Source organism: Platalea leucorodia (assembly GCF_965183815.1).
Source record: "Platalea leucorodia genome assembly, chromosome: 3".
In the NCBI taxonomy this organism is placed as follows: Eukaryota; Metazoa; Chordata; class Aves; order Pelecaniformes; family Threskiornithidae; genus Platalea; species Platalea leucorodia.
The window spans coordinates 38,169,060-38,187,499 of NC_138825.1; the positions used below are offsets into that span (position 1 = coordinate 38,169,060).

General features: G+C 37.2%; 1 protein-coding gene across 1 annotated transcript in view; it reads right to left on the reverse strand.

Moving 5' to 3' along the window:
- The window catches only part of CRIM1 (cysteine rich transmembrane BMP regulator 1), a 197,094-nt gene that overhangs the window by 24,698 nt on the left and 153,956 nt on the right, over positions 1 to 18,440 (reverse strand). Inside the window, exons 9-10 of the mRNA XM_082308005.1 lie at positions 9,259 to 9,415; positions 1,963 to 2,084 (exon numbers count right to left, since the gene is read on the reverse strand). Coding sequence (XP_082164131.1) covers positions 1,963 to 2,084; positions 9,259 to 9,415 — 279 coding nt within the window. The remainder of the gene's footprint in view (positions 1 to 1,962; positions 2,085 to 9,258; positions 9,416 to 18,440) is intronic.

Consider the following 18,440-nt stretch of genomic DNA (forward strand, 5'->3'; position numbering starts at 1 on the left):
CACATATTTGTAACCACAGGAAAATATTATTTTAAAGAGAGGTTTTGGGTTTTTTTTTGTTTTTGTTTTTTTTTTCTTAAAAAAGATTCTTAATAACTTAAATCTTAGACAAACATCTGTTAAGGATTATCCAGATACACTCTATTTTATGTGATGGCAGAGAAATGGACTCTTAGTTTTCCAGAGGACTACCCCAGCCCTGCACTTCTATGGTTTTACTTCTATTAATCCTAGCATACGCTATTTCTGGCAGAAGCCATTTAGAAAGTAGAGCTAATTCACAGGCAGGGGGTTTTACGCATCCCTTTCTCTTACTTATAGATTTTGGGTCAAAATTTTAACAAGCACTCATAGCTCCCCTAGAACATACTGGTGATTGCTCTAATTATTCTTGGACAAGTTGCTAATGAAATGATGTTGAAGTGATATGCTCATGGCTTGATATCTTTATGATCATAACAAGAAATAGTACTTAGAGAGGGATCAAGTTATTTTCGCTAAACATTTGTGCAGGTTTTAAAATCCATCCTTGTTAAGGAAAGCACTTAAAAGTGTGCATACACATAATTAGTAACCGAAGAGTTGCATCTGTTTATAGTCTGGGATGCAATTATGGCACATTTAAGAGAACACCTTGTGTATATTCCATCACAGCATCATGACAATCAGGAAAAGTGTATTGATTGTGAACATCGAGAAAAATGACAAGATAAGCAATGAGAATTGTCTCAATGGGACTCCATTCAGGAGTTACCCTTTCTTATTGAATTCTTAAAATTTTTATTTCTAGTAAAAGTCATATATTGCAGCTTATGTCAGTGAAATCTCTCTCTACTTCTCATACCTGCAAGGTGCATTTATAATATTTCAATTTTTTTTGGCTATAGTTCTTAAAGTTTTGTTATAATTGTCTGCAGTGTATGATGTGGAAAAAATAATACGTTGGATCCTTCTGATTTATATGACTGCATGTTTGCCTTCAACTACAGGAGAGTGTCTTCAGGAACTCATAGACTTTCTTCCAGTCCCATATTCCCATAGCTTGTCTTATTATATTTTATCATTTTTTAAAATGCAAAAGTAATAGCTGCTAAAAAAGTTAAGAATGGAGTCATTACACAAATCAATGGGAAAATACTCAAACTTACTTGCCTATAGTTAGAAATCAAAACATACAAGTAAGAATCAAAGAAAATAAGCGTGAAAGAGTAGTTAGGATCAGAGAGAGCCTGAGCACAAATGAAAAGTTATTAAATGCATCACATGGAGATGAGCAATGAAGGAAGCCTGATACCCAGACTAATACAAAACATGAACTGAAAATATCTTAAGAGACATGTTAAAAGCAGCACAAAACTAAAGCAGACAACTAATGAACATCTTATCTCAGTCTCCACCTCAAACTTGGTGGTTACAAGTTTGGGATGTGGCATGTGTGAAATCTTTAGCTTAAGAATACCCAGTCCTTTCTGCTGGGTAAGCACTCTCTCATTGTTCCTCAAGACTGCCTGAAAAGTGTCCAAGAAACACTACTCTCATTTTAGGTGGTGTACAGGGCATCTATCAAATCCAAAACTTGAGTAAAGAAAAGATGATGATAAAGAAGCTAATATGAATGCTGCTACTGACACCGCCCCCCCCCCCCCCAAGTAGCTTATATCTAGTAGTTACTTATTAAGAGCCTGATCTAATTTTTATTAATGATAACGAACTGATTTTTTGGACTTTGTAATGGGAGATCAACGTGGGGCTGAGGCTTTCTATTGAAGCCACAATGAACACAGATAATAACAAACACCTGCAAAACAATACACTCCGTTGAGCAAAGTCGAACAGACTCCCCCACCAGTTACCATATTTCAATTCTTACGTATTCTGTGCAGTATTCCTTTTCTTTTGCTCTAGCTTCCAACTGCTTTGAAAACAAGTTGTAATTAGAGGTGGTAATGCACTCTCACCTACCTCTGCACTTGCAGATAACACAGCCATGATTGTTCTGCTGGAAGCCCATCGGACAGATTTTACCACAAGGCAGGTTCGGGCATTTCTTACACCGACAGATTTCACAGCCATGCTTGTTCTTCCTAGATGACCAAAATAATTTGTAAAAGGTCAGCAGGTCACTTGAAATATCTACATGTCATGATCTTTAAAGCAAAAGCATCCCCTAAAGAAGTGACTGATCAAGTAAAGAAAATTATCATTAACTGTCACCCTTAGGTTCAGTGAGTCTATGGGCTGTACAGGTCTCCATCCCTAGCATGTTCTCCCTCCACATGACTGGCAAAATCTCTGCATTTGGTACTTTCAAGCCATAGCAGATGATATAAACATATGTGCTTGTGGCTACTATGGATGATCAATTCTTTTTTCAAGTGAAAAAGTAGAAAGAATGACTTCTAAAACTGTGAAGAAGTTGGAGGGGTAGGTAGGAATCTGTTATAATTACTATGTTTTTAGAACACAAATTACTGTTAACTTTTTTCCTCCAACAATTGGTAAAGTACAGTAGATTTCCTCTCTTGCATATTAAAACTACAGAGAGATTTCTGAAAACGTTAAATAAGTAGACATAAAGCTTACTTGAAAACTAGCACGTGAAATGCCAATAACCAATATAAAAAGTAGCAGACACACAGTAACATATTTTGAAGCAGAAAACCAGAGAACTCTTCAGCAGACAGAGTACAGAGAATCAAGAACACAAATGCTTCCAAAGCTTCCAGGTGAAGCTAGGCAGGAGTCTAGAGCACCACCTGACAGCATCTCTTCTCAGCACCATAAACATGCTGCTTTTGAGAATCCTATACCAAATATTTGCTTGTCTTTTTTTCAGGAAGACAGATAATACCATTCAAACTCTAGGCACAAGTGTACTATTTCCTTTCATATACAGATAGAGTAATTTTCTGTGCCTTCTCAAGATACAGGGGAAAAAAAAGTTGTAAGAAAAAGTTCAAGACAAAGAGGCGTAAATGATCCAGTAAATGATTTTCATGAGTCTGCTGATAAACGTATCGCTTTAATGACGTAACTCACTAAAACTGGGAAAAACATTTATTGGGAAACTGCCGGATCCCTCATTGAATATTACACCATTAAATGCACACCAGTTCCCCCCAAAACAAAGAAAAGACATGGGAAGTTAAAGAAGAACATCTAGAGGCATAGAGAAGAAATAAATTATGTAAATCGCTAGAAAGCCTGACTTCAAGCTCTAGAAAACTTTTATTTAATTTTTAGTTAAAAGACTGAGGAAAACAAATTGTCACACAGTAGGATGGAGAATGGAAGACTTTCTGTCCTATCCATCTATTTTTTCCTCCTTAATCTCTGTAACCGCAGCCCTTTTAATATCAGAAGAAATGCTTCTTTCCATTAACGTGTAGAGCTTTCAAACAGTGAACTCTATTGAGCCGGGTTTTTTCAGACAATTGTGAAAATGTTTTGGTTTCTTTAAAGATGCACAAACTCAGATTTTCCAAGTACTAACCTTTGACAGTCTTTAAAAAAAAAAAAACCAAAACACACAAACATGATGATTACTCCTTAACTTTTCATTCTCTAATATACTTCTCTTCAAACACTTGCTTCTTTAGTCTCCTATTTGTGACCAAAGTTTTACATTAAAATAGAGATTTGTCTTCCATTACATTCCATACTTTTGATGGTCATAACAGGCTTGGAAGTCACATAAGGTTTGCTATTTTAGAAAAGAAATTGGCACGGTAGCAGTAAAGAACTGAACAAATGTACTAAGCAACTGCAAATCTGAATAATTCTAGCACCAAAGTAAGACTTGAAGTGAAATGATCTTAAAATATTTCTTACCACAATTTTAGCCCTTTATAGTACAGACTGTTACATACATAGTTATCTTTAAATGTTATTACTTTCATTCAGTGCAATTAGTCATATGTTTTGTAGACAGTGACAAGATTAGGGTGCTCACTTCCAATGTTTGGTTTTGTTTTTTATTTTTTTTAAACTACAATCATCTTAAGACTTACTAAACACTCCTCATTTAAAAATACCAACCAAGGATTATACATAATTAAATTACATTCTATATTTAAAACCAGAACTTAAATTGAAGATTATTTTCCAATTAGCTTAAAAAAGTTTAAAGTTCAGTTTTTTTCAGGTGCACACAAATGCAAGGGAAAGATCATCCCAAAGACAGGGTTCCTTAAACACTAGCATCAGCTTGAAATCAGCTTTTTTTAAAACATCTTGATCTTACTGCCAGCTACCATACTATGTCCATTAATATTTGCTGTAATTTCTAAAATGTTTTTGCTACATAGTTCACATAGATTTTCTAATAAAACTGTTTTGTGCCCACTTTAGTTAAAAAAAAAAAGGAGAAAGAATACTGTGTTTCAGCTTATCTAAGCACAGAAAGCACATACAGAAATATGTAATTTTCCTCTGTAGGTCAAGATACTAAATGAGTCATACATACAGGCTAAAAATTACTACTCTTTACAACAAGCAGTGTAATTCTGTGACAGGCTGAACATTGTATTTTTTATAATGCCTTGTATTTGAAGATGAGCCGTGTGGTTCACTGCTAGCCCACAGAGCAGTCCTGGCCTGTGTGATGTTTTCACCAACCTCCCACGGCTCCTCTGAAAGGGATACGGTACAACGGGGCAGACAGCGTGCCTTGGACTGGGGAGTGCCTAGGCAAGTCATTACATGGTCCAGATCTGATACTCTGCGAGTCAACATCTGATCAATGTGTCACTTTATCATGTCTAGGACTTCAAATGAATAGTTGCAAATTGCAAGATTCAATATTTATGCTTTTTAACTTTAACCCGTTTACTATTTTTCTTTCGTTTCACTAAATTCCAGATACTTTCAATTTCTGAAGATCTGAGTTTACATTTTGAAGCTTATTACTTGGCAGTTTTAGTCTTCCTCAGATGTACAAATTAAAAAAAACACAGGAAATAAAGCCTGTCTTATTATTCTCTTCTTCAGCGTCATAAACCTTACTATTTTTCTAAATTTTTCCTACTGTTATGTGACAGTATCACACGGTTTCTTAGACACTGGCTGCTTCCTCCATGAGTTTAGAAAAATCACTTGAATTTGTGCCCGATATTTGTATCCTTTAACAGATTATCCTTGGCACATGATCGACACTGAAAAATACTTGCACCTGGGACTAAGCATCTCTGTGTTTAAAGTGCTCTTGCAGCTCAGTTGTACTCTCAGACAGTACTCATAGGACTTTTCCTATCTGTCTCAGAAACTGAGATATCGGTTCTTTATTACAGGAAAGCACTGCAGGAAAATGAATGACTTGATCGATTTCTTTATATAAAGCTAGGCCCATCTATCTTTTTTCTCTTCAGTCCTCTTTGGTTTTCATTCAGAAGACTGAACCATTTCTGGGTAGATAGACGGCATTAACACAAGCTTCAGGTATGTCCACGTCCACATTGAAGAAGATGGCACAGACACCTTCAGACTTCCCCATACAATCAGCTACATTATAATCAACACATACCACAAATTTCTTAACAATAATCACCTTAACTGCTTAGGCACAGGTATCAGCAGGACAATACTCACAGATCACACAGACTAAGGGACTCTCTAGATCAAGAGGATTGCACTCAAACACAGAAAATCAGTTTATTAAGGCGCAGAGTATCTTAGGCTCTATTCTTGGGTTCTTATCTTTCTCTGAAGAAGTAAAAGCAGAGTACCTAAGGCATCACACAATATGATGTGATAAGGCTAAATGGAAGACATACAACTAGCGAACAGCCTCAACTTACAGAAGGTAGGCTTCTGTGGTGCGTATCAAAAAGCAATGCTATGAGGACTTCAACAGCCTAATGTCTGCACCTGCATTTTCAGATCAGATTTAATTTACATGCTTTAAAGTGAAGTAGAAATCTATATTCTATCCCCCTACTCTTAATGGAGGGAAATAAAATAAAACTTCGATTTCCAAATGGGATATTAATACTCATTTTTAGAGATTTCTCCTTTAAGGTCTTTCAAAATAATGCAGACACATTTCACCTAAAGTGCAACAAGAGAAGGCCAGCAGAATTATTTCAGATTTTTTTGTCGTTGTTCAAAAAGGTGTTCTTGATGATTTATACCGGTGTGTCAGAGTAAAACCCTTAACATCACAGGTCAAATTCATTGCAATCCGAGGGTCATCTTCCAGTTATACATAAGGATCTTCCTCATCTTTGTTTAAAACTTTCTTTAGAAAACCAGTTAAGTCGCAGTTCATGAGAGAGAGACCATGAAAGTCAGACCTCTCAAACCAAGTAACAAGTTTCTGAATTAATCAAAGTTCATTAATTCATTAATTAATTCAGTTCACATGGAACAGCCTACTTCACTGCAAAGCTAGCAATACTAAAAAGTAGCATAGAAGACAACAGTAAAGAGAAACTTTTGCTTAAGAAAATAAAGCAAAAATCAGAAGTTGCAGAGTTAAAATATATGTAAGCAGAAGTAAGGGGCGCATCTTTACTGAAAGCTAAGGAAAAAAACAGGACCAAAGAAAATACTATTCTTTTTAGCAGTTATACATGGTCTGGTCACTAATGAGGTAGACTTAAATCAAGAACATTACTACCAGTCACACACACTAGGAGCACAGGCCCAGGAATGGAAACTTACTGTCTTAGCTTATCTTAAAAGAATACTTGCTTTTCCCTGAAGATTCAGACTCTTGAAGGTAAAAAAATATTCAGTTCACCACAGGTTATTAAGGTCTCTACTATGTTCCATTTAAAGCTGCCAAAATACTGTCCACTTTCCTCTAAACAAAAATTACAGTTTATATAACCAAACCAGATGAAGCTGCTCATTATGTGGAAGAGAGTGTTTCTTCCTAAATCCATATTGTTGGGAAAGGTATTGTACAATAAACTAAAAGAATGTAACAGTAAACAATACATGTACACAAACAAAACACATTAACAGTAAATGACTTTGGTAAGTATAGTTCAGAACAATCCTTATCAGCCGTAGAAAAACATTTTGAACACTTCTGTGTGACATTTACATTGGGACTGCCAGTGAAGAAAACCAGTAGTTTAAAATGAAAGAAACCAGAAGGAGAAACAAACTTGACTGCTTTAGATACTGCAGAAAAGTCAAAGAATAGAGTTAGCTGGAATGGAAATAAACACCTAGACTTTGGTTCATGAATATATTCAAGCTATTTCTGTATAAGTCCAAAAAGGCAATGACAATAGACATTAAATAGACCTTATTTAATAGTTTTCTCATATTATAACTTTTGAATAGGCTAAAGCCTTGAAAATAATAATTTATGGACTTGTAATATTAAAATTAAAAAAAGCTTTTCCTGTTCCAAGCTGAACGATATTCAGTCACACTGAGTAAACAGTAAAAAATTCTGTAGTTCATACCAACTGTCTCTGCTGTTATGCAAATACATGCATGCACACACTCCTTGAGCATGTGAATGAAAAAAGTCTTCGAGGATTCTGTTCTGATAGCTTTAAGTTATTGACCCTGCTACAGACAATAAATTAAGAGCTACAATACAGAAAAAGTATAAACCTAAAGTATAAAGATCTAACAACCTCAGTGTGCCCTTTAAGTATCACATTAGATTAATCTGCTGAGTTTATAAACCAGTTTGAAAAATAACCAGTAGCTGAGTATCGTTAATGAGAATTTGTTTTTAAAACGCAAATATAAAACAGAAATTAAAAGAAATGTTCAGATATACAGTCTGGTCCTGTACTTGCTGCTGAAGATGCTTTATGTATTGTGAACAAAAAAGAGGGCTTCCATCTTTGTTGCAAATAGCAATGAAATATATTCTGATGGCCATTATTCAGAATTTTTCTCTCTTCTGTGCCAAAGTTCAAAACCAAATATAAGCTAGTGCAAATGGTTTCAGTGCCCCTTGAGAAATGGTTACACCATATGAGGACTATATGGCTGTGTATTGCAGCATACTTGCGCCATTATTGTTCTGTGGGCTATGGGTCTGCTTTTTGTTTGATGTAGTACCACCTCCTGTTTAGCACCACGCACAATGCAAGAGCTGTATGGGCAATAAGAGGGCGGTCAACCAGAACACTGTATTCACCTAAGCAGAACACCACTCTGTGGCTAAGAATAGCATGAAGATTAAAGGGAGGTGTAAGGCTGGTATTCTCTCTCTCTCACTAGCACCACCTATCAGCAGAGCTGATTAAATCTGTGGGAACATCACTGTTAGAGCTTGATTTCTGTTTTTCTAAAATCTCTGGTATCTCTCTGATCATTCAGGTTCCACTGTATTTTGATTCCTCCAAACTTTATTAAAATCACGTACTAAGAGGAGGACACACTACGCTATAGATTACTGTTATAAAAACCTGCAGCGTTTATGAACAAGTGTCAAACAGAACTCCGAGATGAACTGGAAATTAAAGGGATATTAGTATCAAACACTAAGAGTTGCAACACTGTAAACTTCATTACAAATCCTAAGAAAACAAATTACATATGAACATTATCTGAAGATCAGCTGTCGTGAGGTACAAATTAAACTGTTATGAAAAGCAGGCGCTAACATGGAATGGACCCGTCAAGAATAAAATGTATTGGTAAAATATGTATAGAAGCCACCAGACTGATTACTAAGAAATTTCTACGTGACAAAAGATCTGCCCAGTTTTTGTCACCTGTTCCACAAATGAATAAATACTGCAAGTATTTCCTTTTATGGAGAAAAAACTCCAGCAACAATACAGGTTTTGAACACATTTACGAAAACTTAGATAACCAATGGTACTGTTCTTCATGAATCCTGTAAAGTAACTATCAGAAATATCTCGCTAAAACTAGTGTGCTGTCATATCAACATTAAAAAAACCTTGAAATATTATAAAATAATTTGATTAAAATAAGTGGGCTACAAAATGAAAGGGTATCACAGCAGACCATGCAATCAGCATTTCAAAAGGCTACATGCAAGAGATGTTACTTGTAAGTAGCTTTTTCATCTTGTTCGTCAAATATTCTTTGCTTTTATAATCTGCTGCTGTTTTTTAGTTGCCATTTCTTAATTTCTTGATGAAAAGCCTTTTTGAAGAATACTTTCAGTCTCACAGCAAGTTATGACATTTCTATTTTCCTACATTTTCCTCTGCTTTGCCACAAACTAAACACAGGTACATATGCCTGGATTTTGCATATTTTCAATATGTACAGGGATTACATTAAATACGCTTTCAGAATGAGAATACGTACAAGTATCCAAAGGGACAGTACTTGTCACATACAATGGGTTTGCACTTCTTAGGCCGCGGTCGGCACTGACAGATCTCACAGTTGTGGACATCAGTCTGGAAGCCGAAGGAACAGTCCAAGGAACAGCCCGAAATGAGGCCAGTGCACAGCTCCTCCCCTGTGAAGGACACACGCAGGTTATCACAACGTGAAAACTGTTTATACCAGACAAATGCATGTTTAGCAGACTAAATCTTCTGTTCCTTTTTACTTAATAACTTTTTAAATACTGGTAAGCCTTACCTTTGGACTGTCCTAATTTAAAAATATTCAATAGGCTTCTCCAGTAATGACCCAAACCATATGAGCAGTCACTATAGGATGTCTTCAGTTCCAGTCAAGAACTTAGGGTTCTGGTACCCTACACTATATATAATTTTATGAACAGATGCACAGCCAAAGGAGTCCAACATCCATGACTGTTAGCCTTCAATAAAACATTTGAAATAACATATATTTTCAATACATTATACGAGTTTAATAGGTTTCTGTTCAATATAGAGCCTCTTTATTTCTCCTCTATTTTAAACAGAACTGAAAGGCTGGGATATATTCACGACTTTTATTCCTTACGCTGTTTGCTGTCAATTGTTTGGTGATTAAGACCTGCTTTTTGAAAATATAATTGTAATACCCTAAGAGGTGATCTAAGCTTAGAGATGCTAGACTAAAAGACCTGTCTCTTGCAGTCTGCTACCATGTTTTATCAGCCTCTTGTGATGTAAGGCAAATGCTGGATTGTTGGCATCTCAATTTCTCCAGTACAGAGATAAACAATGGTCATTAATGTTCACTCTCATTGGAACATACTATTTTGAGAATGATCAGTTTCTTTTTGTTCTTGTTGAAAGAAGAAGTGCCAGAAAAACACTCTTAACATACTCTGGGATACAAAATTCATTTACTGATTGCAGAGGTGAGACGAAGCAGAAAATAATGATTTTTGTTACACTAGGGATGCAAAACACAGGAAAAGAATGACCATTACAATAGCCAAAGTAAGATCAAAATAGAAAAAGAAGGAAATATAATTCTTCAAGTTTCTTCAAGAGAACAATATGATGGGTGATATCCAAAGGGTCAATTTTCAGAGTGATATTCAAAGGACAGCTCATCTCCAGTTCAAACATTCACACCACTACAAAATGCTCATTATACAGAGGGCGGCTGCAGGGTGCTCCTCCAGATGTGCTCCTCATTAGTGCTCTGAAGACCACTTTCCTTTAGGGATATGGACATTTAGGGACGGGGTTTTCCAAAAAGGAGGTCATCTCATTGACTTATTCTGTTCCTTACACTACTTCTGTGGGTCTGAAATGTGAAGATAATCTTCATGTCTCTAACAGGGTAATACACGGTAAACAGAAGGAGTCCTTGCTTTACTTAAATGCTTTCTCTTCTGTTTTTGTTTTGTTGCATTTAAGACTGCAAAATATAGCATAACCTACTTATAAAAACAATGGGTAGACTTAACCAGATGTGGTTAAGCTAAGATTTTCCTTATCTATTCTGCTAGGTTAATGCTCATTTGGTAAAGAAGTAATGTTTCTTAGTATACCAGAGTGAGACTGAAGCCTTGCAGAAAACTGGCAAATTCACTGCCTACTTCTGCGGTGGAATTTGGGCATATAAGTGCCATGCAACGTAAGAGCCGTATTAACCCAAACAACCACTCTCAGTTTAAGTAGGATGAAGATCATCATCATGTTCATGGGTCCTACCTCTCCACCTTTATGCAAATTTGGTGTCTGAAGCTAAAAGGGTGTAAATTTATTTGTCATTCAGAATACAGAAGAATAAATGCCAGAACCTTTCACATCTGGTTCTAGAGGTTGGCTTTGTCAGCAGAGCACCAATGTCATATATTTAAGCATTTACCCTCTGTCAGATCTAACCTTTGAGAGCAATGGTAACCCTTATCTCAGGTTCTTGCTTTGCTCAGAGACACATATACAAAGATCTTCATGAAGTCTTACAAGTTTTTGAAGGATAGAGTTCAGGTTGATCTATCAAGAATACTAGATCTTTCTAACATGTAGCCGCTAACGCTGATTTAAAAACATTGTAATGCAGAGGAAATTAAGATACTCTTCTCTGGTAAAGAGTGATGTACATGCAACACAAAGAGAAAGACGTTCCTTGAAGCAAGTTAAAATAATGAAAAACTTCCTTTTTTAAGGAGCTTTTACAGTAGGATGTTTGTACAAAATTATTCCCCAACAGCATATAAGGGATAATAAAATTAAACTTTTCATTATGCATGACTTTATAAGGTAGTCATAATTTTTAAAGTTAGACTTGAACTTCATAAAGAATGTATGGGAAAGAAAGGAGAGTTTACAGCCTTTGGAAGAAGGAGCAGGCAACTCAGGAGGACTACAAGGATGTCATGAGGTTATGCAGGGAAAAGATTAGAAGGGCCAAAGTCCAACTAGAACTTAATCTGGCTACTGCTGTAAAAGACAACAAAAAACGTTCCTATAAATACATAAGCAATAAAAGGAGGGCTAAGGAGAATCTCCATCCTGTATTGGATGTGGGGGTAAACATAGTGACAAAGGACAAGGAAAAGGCTGAAGTACTTAATGCCTTCATTGCCTCAGTCTTAAATATTCAGACCAGTTGTTCTCAAAGTACTCAGCCCCCTGAGCTGAAACACAGGGACAGGGAGGCCCCATAATCCAAGCTGAAACGGTTAGCGACCTGTAACACCACATAGACACGCACAAGTGTATGGGGCCGGATGGGATCCACCCGAGAATACTGAGGGAGCTGGCAGAAGTGCTCACCAAGCTGGTTTCCATCATCTACCAGCAGTCCTGGCTAACTGGTGAGGTCCCAGTTGACTGGAGGTTAGCAAATGGTGATGCTCATCTACAAGAAGGGCTGGAAGGAGGATCCAGGGAACTACAGGCCTGTGAGCCTGACCTCAGTGCCAGGGAAGGTTATGGAGCAGATCATCCTGAGCGCCATCATGTGGCATGTACGGGACAACCAGGGGATCAGACCCAGTCACAGCATGGGTTTATGAAAGGCAGGTCCTGCTTGACTAATCTGATCTCCTTCTATGACAAGGTGACCCACTTAGTGGATGAGGGAAAGGCTGTGGGTGTTGTCTACCCGGACTTTAGCAACACCTTTGACACTGTTTCCCACAGCATTCTCCTGGAGAAACTGGCTGCTCATGGCTTGGACAGGCGTACACTTGGCTGGGTAAAAAACTGGCTGGATGGCTGGGCCCAAAGTGTTGTGGTGAATGGAGTCAAATTCAGTTGGTGGCTGGTCACAATTTGTGTTCCCCAGGGCTCAGTACTGGGGCCAGTGCTGTTTAATATCTTTATCAATGATCTGGATGAGGGGATTGAGTGCACTCTCAGGAAGTCTGCAGATGACACCAGATCAGTGTGTCAACCAGGCCACACAACTTGGTGTCATCAGCAAACTTGCTGAGGGGGCACTCGATCCCACTGTCTATGTCATTGATGAAGATATTAAACAGCACTGGCCCCAGTACTGACCCCTGAGGGACACCACTCATCACTGATCTCCATCTGGACATCAAGCCATTGACCACTACCCTCTGGATGCGACCATCCAGCCAGTTTGCTATCCATTGAACAGTCCACCAATCAAATCCCTATCCTTCCAATGTAGAGAGGAGGATAGTGTGGGAGACTGTGTCAAAAGCCTTACAGAAGTCCAGATAGATGACAGCTGTAGCTCTTCCCTCCTCCACTGATGTAGTTACTCCATCATAGAAGGCCACTAGGTTGGTCAGGCAGGACATGCCCTTGGTGAAGCTGCTGGCTGTCTTGAATCATCTCCCTGTCCTCCATGTGCCTTAGCATGGCTTCTAGGAGGATGTGTTCCATGATCTTCCCAGGCACAAAGGTGAGGCTGACAGGTCGATAGTTCCCAGGGTTCTCCTTTTTACTCTTTTTAAAAATGTGTGCAATGTTTCCCTTTTTCCAGTCTGCAGGGACTTCACTTGACTGCCATGACTTTTCAAATATCATGGAGAGTGGCCTGGCAACTACATCAGCCAATTCTCTCACGAATCTGGGATGTATCTCATCAGGACCCATAGACTTATGTAGGTAATAATAATGATTCCTCAAAATCCCAAAGCCAAATATGCTTTTGTTTTCAATCTTCCATTCTGTTTTGATTACTTTGATTTGGTTAGTGAAACTGCTTTTCAGACATGCAAACCAAGTTTTTTTATGTGTAAAGTTAATATATTTTATTAAAAGGGTCAAGGTGTCTAGGACAGCGCTATACAAGGAGGAAGACAGTGTCTCATCCCAAGTAGCTCATGATGTTAAATATACTTAAAACTCAAATAGTCAGCTGACATACTAACCAGAAGATCCTGTCTCAAGGCAACATCTTCCCAGCTTAATACGTAGCAAATTACAAAGTGAAAATTCTTTTGAGGATAAGGGGCCAAGAATGGAAAGCTCTTCAGAGCCTTGGGATGGATGACTGATAAACCATCACTGCCTCTCAGGAATAGACACCGAAGAGGACACAAAATAACATCAAAATTCTGGGTATGTCAAATGTACAGGGAAAGTTTGCTGAAGTCAATACGGACCACTGTTCACATCTGAACTTACTAGCATTATGTCAATGCTATATGAGGACATCAGAATAATCTACACAGACCTCTCCTGACAGAGTCTAGTTATTACTAAAATTAACATGTTTTCATACTTAAATTTCTGATGGTATGACACTACAAGCTGTGGAAGTAGCTTTTAAATAGTTTTTGAAAAACATTCTCTGTGAAGAAATACAGTATCATGAAAATCAGAAAGTGAATTCTGATCTGCTTTCTGACTTCACATCTAACCATCTAAATTTCTCCTACTGAAACATTATTAAAAACATGACAATTACAGGCAGTCTCAAACTGAGGTACCATCTGGTACACCTAAAAAGTTTACGTCTGCTGCACAGGTCTGTTGAAAACCATAGCCCACTGTTTTAAACCAGGTGGTTTTTTTCAGAAAACAGAGTGAACCATCAATTTTACAGAGCAGAGTGTAGCGCTCAGATAAAGAAAGAAAGCAAAAAAAAAAAAAAAAAAGAAAACAAATGATTGCAAGCCTAAAGGTTCAAATGTGAATCAAATTCAGTGTATGCAATTGTCATCCTGACAATATCTCTATAGCCTTAGCTATATCTTTAATCATTAAGAAAATAATCACAAGTTCATTATGAAAGGATAAGTAAAAACAGATTTTCTGCTAAGGCTTTGCATTTCAAGTGACAAATGCTAAAGAATAGAGAGAACTAGTTCATGAAAGTCAATTGCAATGAACTGAGGAAATTTATTATGGCAAAATGTTAGGAGGTTACTTGTTTGGGGGCTTTTTCCACCTCTGCTTAGATAAATTTCATCAGGAACCTGAATCCCAAATCATGCAACATATTTGCAGAGAAGAGATCGAGCCCTAAGTGGGCTAATAACTGCTCCAAAAGTGTACCGGGGTAATCAGACAATCTGAAAGGAGAGGACAGGAAACATTTTAAAGCTAGTGCAGAAGGAAGACTACCTTTCAGGGTCTGAGAGAACTGTGTTACACACCTGCGCATCACTGCAACTCTTAACAGAATGCGACCAAGCTTCTGATCACACAGTGTAAGCCATCTTTATTTCTCTGACTGATTAGTTATAATGACATCACCTAGGGAACTAAACTAATGGTTAGAGAGGAGGTAGAAGAATAAAACAGAAACAAAATGATGAATAGGAAACCGATTAAAGGGAAGACATCCCTCATTGTGCTGCTTAGGGAAATACCTGGCTGAAGAGTAGAGTTCTTCTACCTGAGTAGTAGAAATACATTCATTAATTTTTCTTATGAAACGTGAAATGTCCATGAGGTAATGCCAATACAGAAAACAATCCTTCTGCACAAGGTAGTAGGAGGCCTTAGGGGGGTAAAATAATAATAGTGGGGTGAAATGTAATACTGAAAACATATAAAGTCGTGCCATCCATAGGGAATAAACAAGAATTTGTGCTACTGGCTGGGACTTCAGGCGCAGGATATTGGTTGATCGCAGAATGATACTGACGTGTTGCAACTTTAGAAAAAGATGAATGTGTTCCTGAATGTCTCAGGCTAATATAACTGTATCTTTACCACCCATACTTAGCTTTTTTAATGTGAGGACAGACATTAGCTGAAATACCACATAAAATTCTGGAAGAATTTCAACTGAAGTACAATAGAAGGCTAGGACAATAATCATGGAAAAACTGTTTGTCCTCAACCAACAACATTATCAAAATATCCTCCAGCTAGGAACGAATACTCACTTGAGGAAAAACATGCACCAAATACTTATAGCAGTGTATCCAGCCCACACAACACCACTATGGAGTTTTCTTTTCCATGTGCAACCATGACTGCAAAAGCAGCAGCAAAGTCAGCTACCAACAGGTCCACATTTCTAGTTGCAGTTTTCACTAGACCTCACTATACTGGCAAAAGCTATTGCTTGTAGACTTTGACCCCTCTAAACACCGTAGTTCTTACAAACATTTTGCTCTGTAGTTTGCAGCAATTTAACACATTATGTGCTGACCTGGATATAGGAATTTCAAATTATTGGATTCATTTGGATTAATTTAATAAGAAGCTGTTGAAAAAAAAACAGGTAGAAAGGGAAAGAACAGTTGAAGATGAATTGGTCTTCCCCAAAACATTTGTGAATTATTAACAAACAAATAGCACCAAAGTTTTTAAGCCTGGTCACCACTGTCCATAAACTCCTTTTAAATATAGTGGTTTTTTTCTCCCTCTTTCTTCACCCACTCACAGTTTCATACACAGACTAGAATAAAACAAATGTTAAGAGTTTCAGAAGAGCATGATACTGTTTAAGGGGAATCTGTTTGGGATATGGGGAATGGGACAAGACTCTCTGAAGAAGAAAGTCTTGTCATAAGAACAGATGATTACTAAGATATGATGAGGCTGTACACAGCACACTGCACACAAACCATCTGGTGTTTCAAAAACTCTTTTCCACTAAGCATCTTATTCTCAACACTAACATCAACTCTTGTTTTAAAAGGTGGTCAGATCACTGTAAGACGGAGTGACTGGTTGCTAAAGGAAAGAAAGACAGGTACAAAAATCAGCACGCAAGAGCACCTGATATACCAACGCGATCTATTATAGTTCAGAGCCCACCCTGCAAACAAGACACCAACGAAGTTTTGCCCCAGGATATGCAATGTTAGCAATCTTTGCATTTGTGAGGATTCACTCAGCAGTCATATTTCAGATACAATGCAATCTCCTTCTCAGGAACGGTATTCCTTCCTCCAAAGGAATCATAATTCTTTGGCCTAAATTCAAACCATCAGATGCATGATTTATTCCTGATTTCAGTGCTCACATCCCCACCTTGCATGAGCCTATGAGTGTTTGGAGTGTTATAAGATATTGCTCAAAAATCAAACTGAAAAGTAAACAAAATTCAATTCCATGAATTGCATGTTTAGGTCTAAGAAAGGTCTTCTGTTTGAACTTCTAATAGCTTGATTGTAATTCCAGCTAACTCTTATTTAAAAAAAGACTTCTCAATTTCCTTCTGCTAGCATATATATGGCATATAAAAAAACCTCTAAGCTGTTCAACTGGGATATTTATTTTTCTCCAATTTTTTATTTTACATATGGACACGTTGATAATTGTACTGTAAAGACTGAAAGTCATCTTAGTCTAAAAACTTTTGAAAATGCATTCTAGAGATGCATAGCCTGTTGAAATACTTTTAGTTTTCAATCCTCTAATTCACAGATAAAAAATAACTGCCAGAGAATATTAATAGATACTTGACAAGAATTATGTCAGTATTTCAACATGGCTTAGGCTGGTGTCCATTTTTTTGAAAATTTGTAGCATTGCTACACAAAGCTAGCTACATACCTTTACCATCATTATTTTCTTGACGCTGAGGCTAGATCATATCAGGAGAACTGTTTCACAGTACCTTTATAATTAAGCACTCCTCAGCCGTCCTCTCGGTGTGGATTGCTACTGCTGGTTAATCTTCAGGGGTGGGGATCTGGGGAGGCAAATTTATGAAGGAGAAAACTAGGTTACTTATCAGTAACTGGAATTCTCTGAATATATTGCCTCCACAGATCCACACTAACCCTCCCTCCTTTTGTTAGAATTAACTCACGATTCACAATAGCTGGATAAAAATGAAGGGACTGGGCACTGTGATGCTAGAAAACCCTGTTTAAAAAGATAATCTCACGAGTCCGTTGAGGCAAATTACCTGCTTGGATACTTGCTCTGAACAACTCTAGGATTCACATACAACACATGACTTCATGAAAATGGATTTGTAGCAGTGATATCTCAAAAGTGGAATTACTGGAAAATGATCAAGCTTCCACAAACCTTCTAGCAGCACATTGGTTTTTTTTGTCCCCCACAAGTCAAGTGAAGTTCTTATCTGCTTCTATTGCATTAGATATATTGTAAGCATTACTAAAACCAATATATTGTTGTAATCCTCAGAGATCCCCACCAAAGACTTTTCTTCTAGTGAGAAGACAGATAATATATATTTGGCATGAGCAGTTAGTTCATCATAATTCCACCCTCTTCACAGAGCACTTCCACTATCTTCCATATGTGTATTTACAGTTAATATTTCTATTCTACTTAGAATATGTACTTTTTTCTGACCTAAGCCTTAAATTTTTAAGAAACATGCTTCATCCCCAATTTTCCATGGCTGTATGTCACTAACTGACGTCTAATATGTAATAGCTATTGCCTTTCACATCACTGAAGAAGAGTAACAACACATCCTTGGTCTGCCAGGTCTACAGAATTATTCAAAAATCCAAGACGTGCTCTTTTTGCACTTAGGGAGACTACCTGGATTGTCTTTGTTTTTATTATTTTTTTTTTTTCCATGGAATTTGTTGCTAAATGAAGGTAACAATGGGAGATAATTGTTACTAAAATAGAAAAGTGTTACCTAATTTGTATTTTACTTTACTGTTTCCGGGAATTTTGCATTATCTGAAGTGTACACTTTGCATGATTAGTGTGTGTGATTATTTGTCCCACCCTAGTTTGATATAAAAATACACAAAA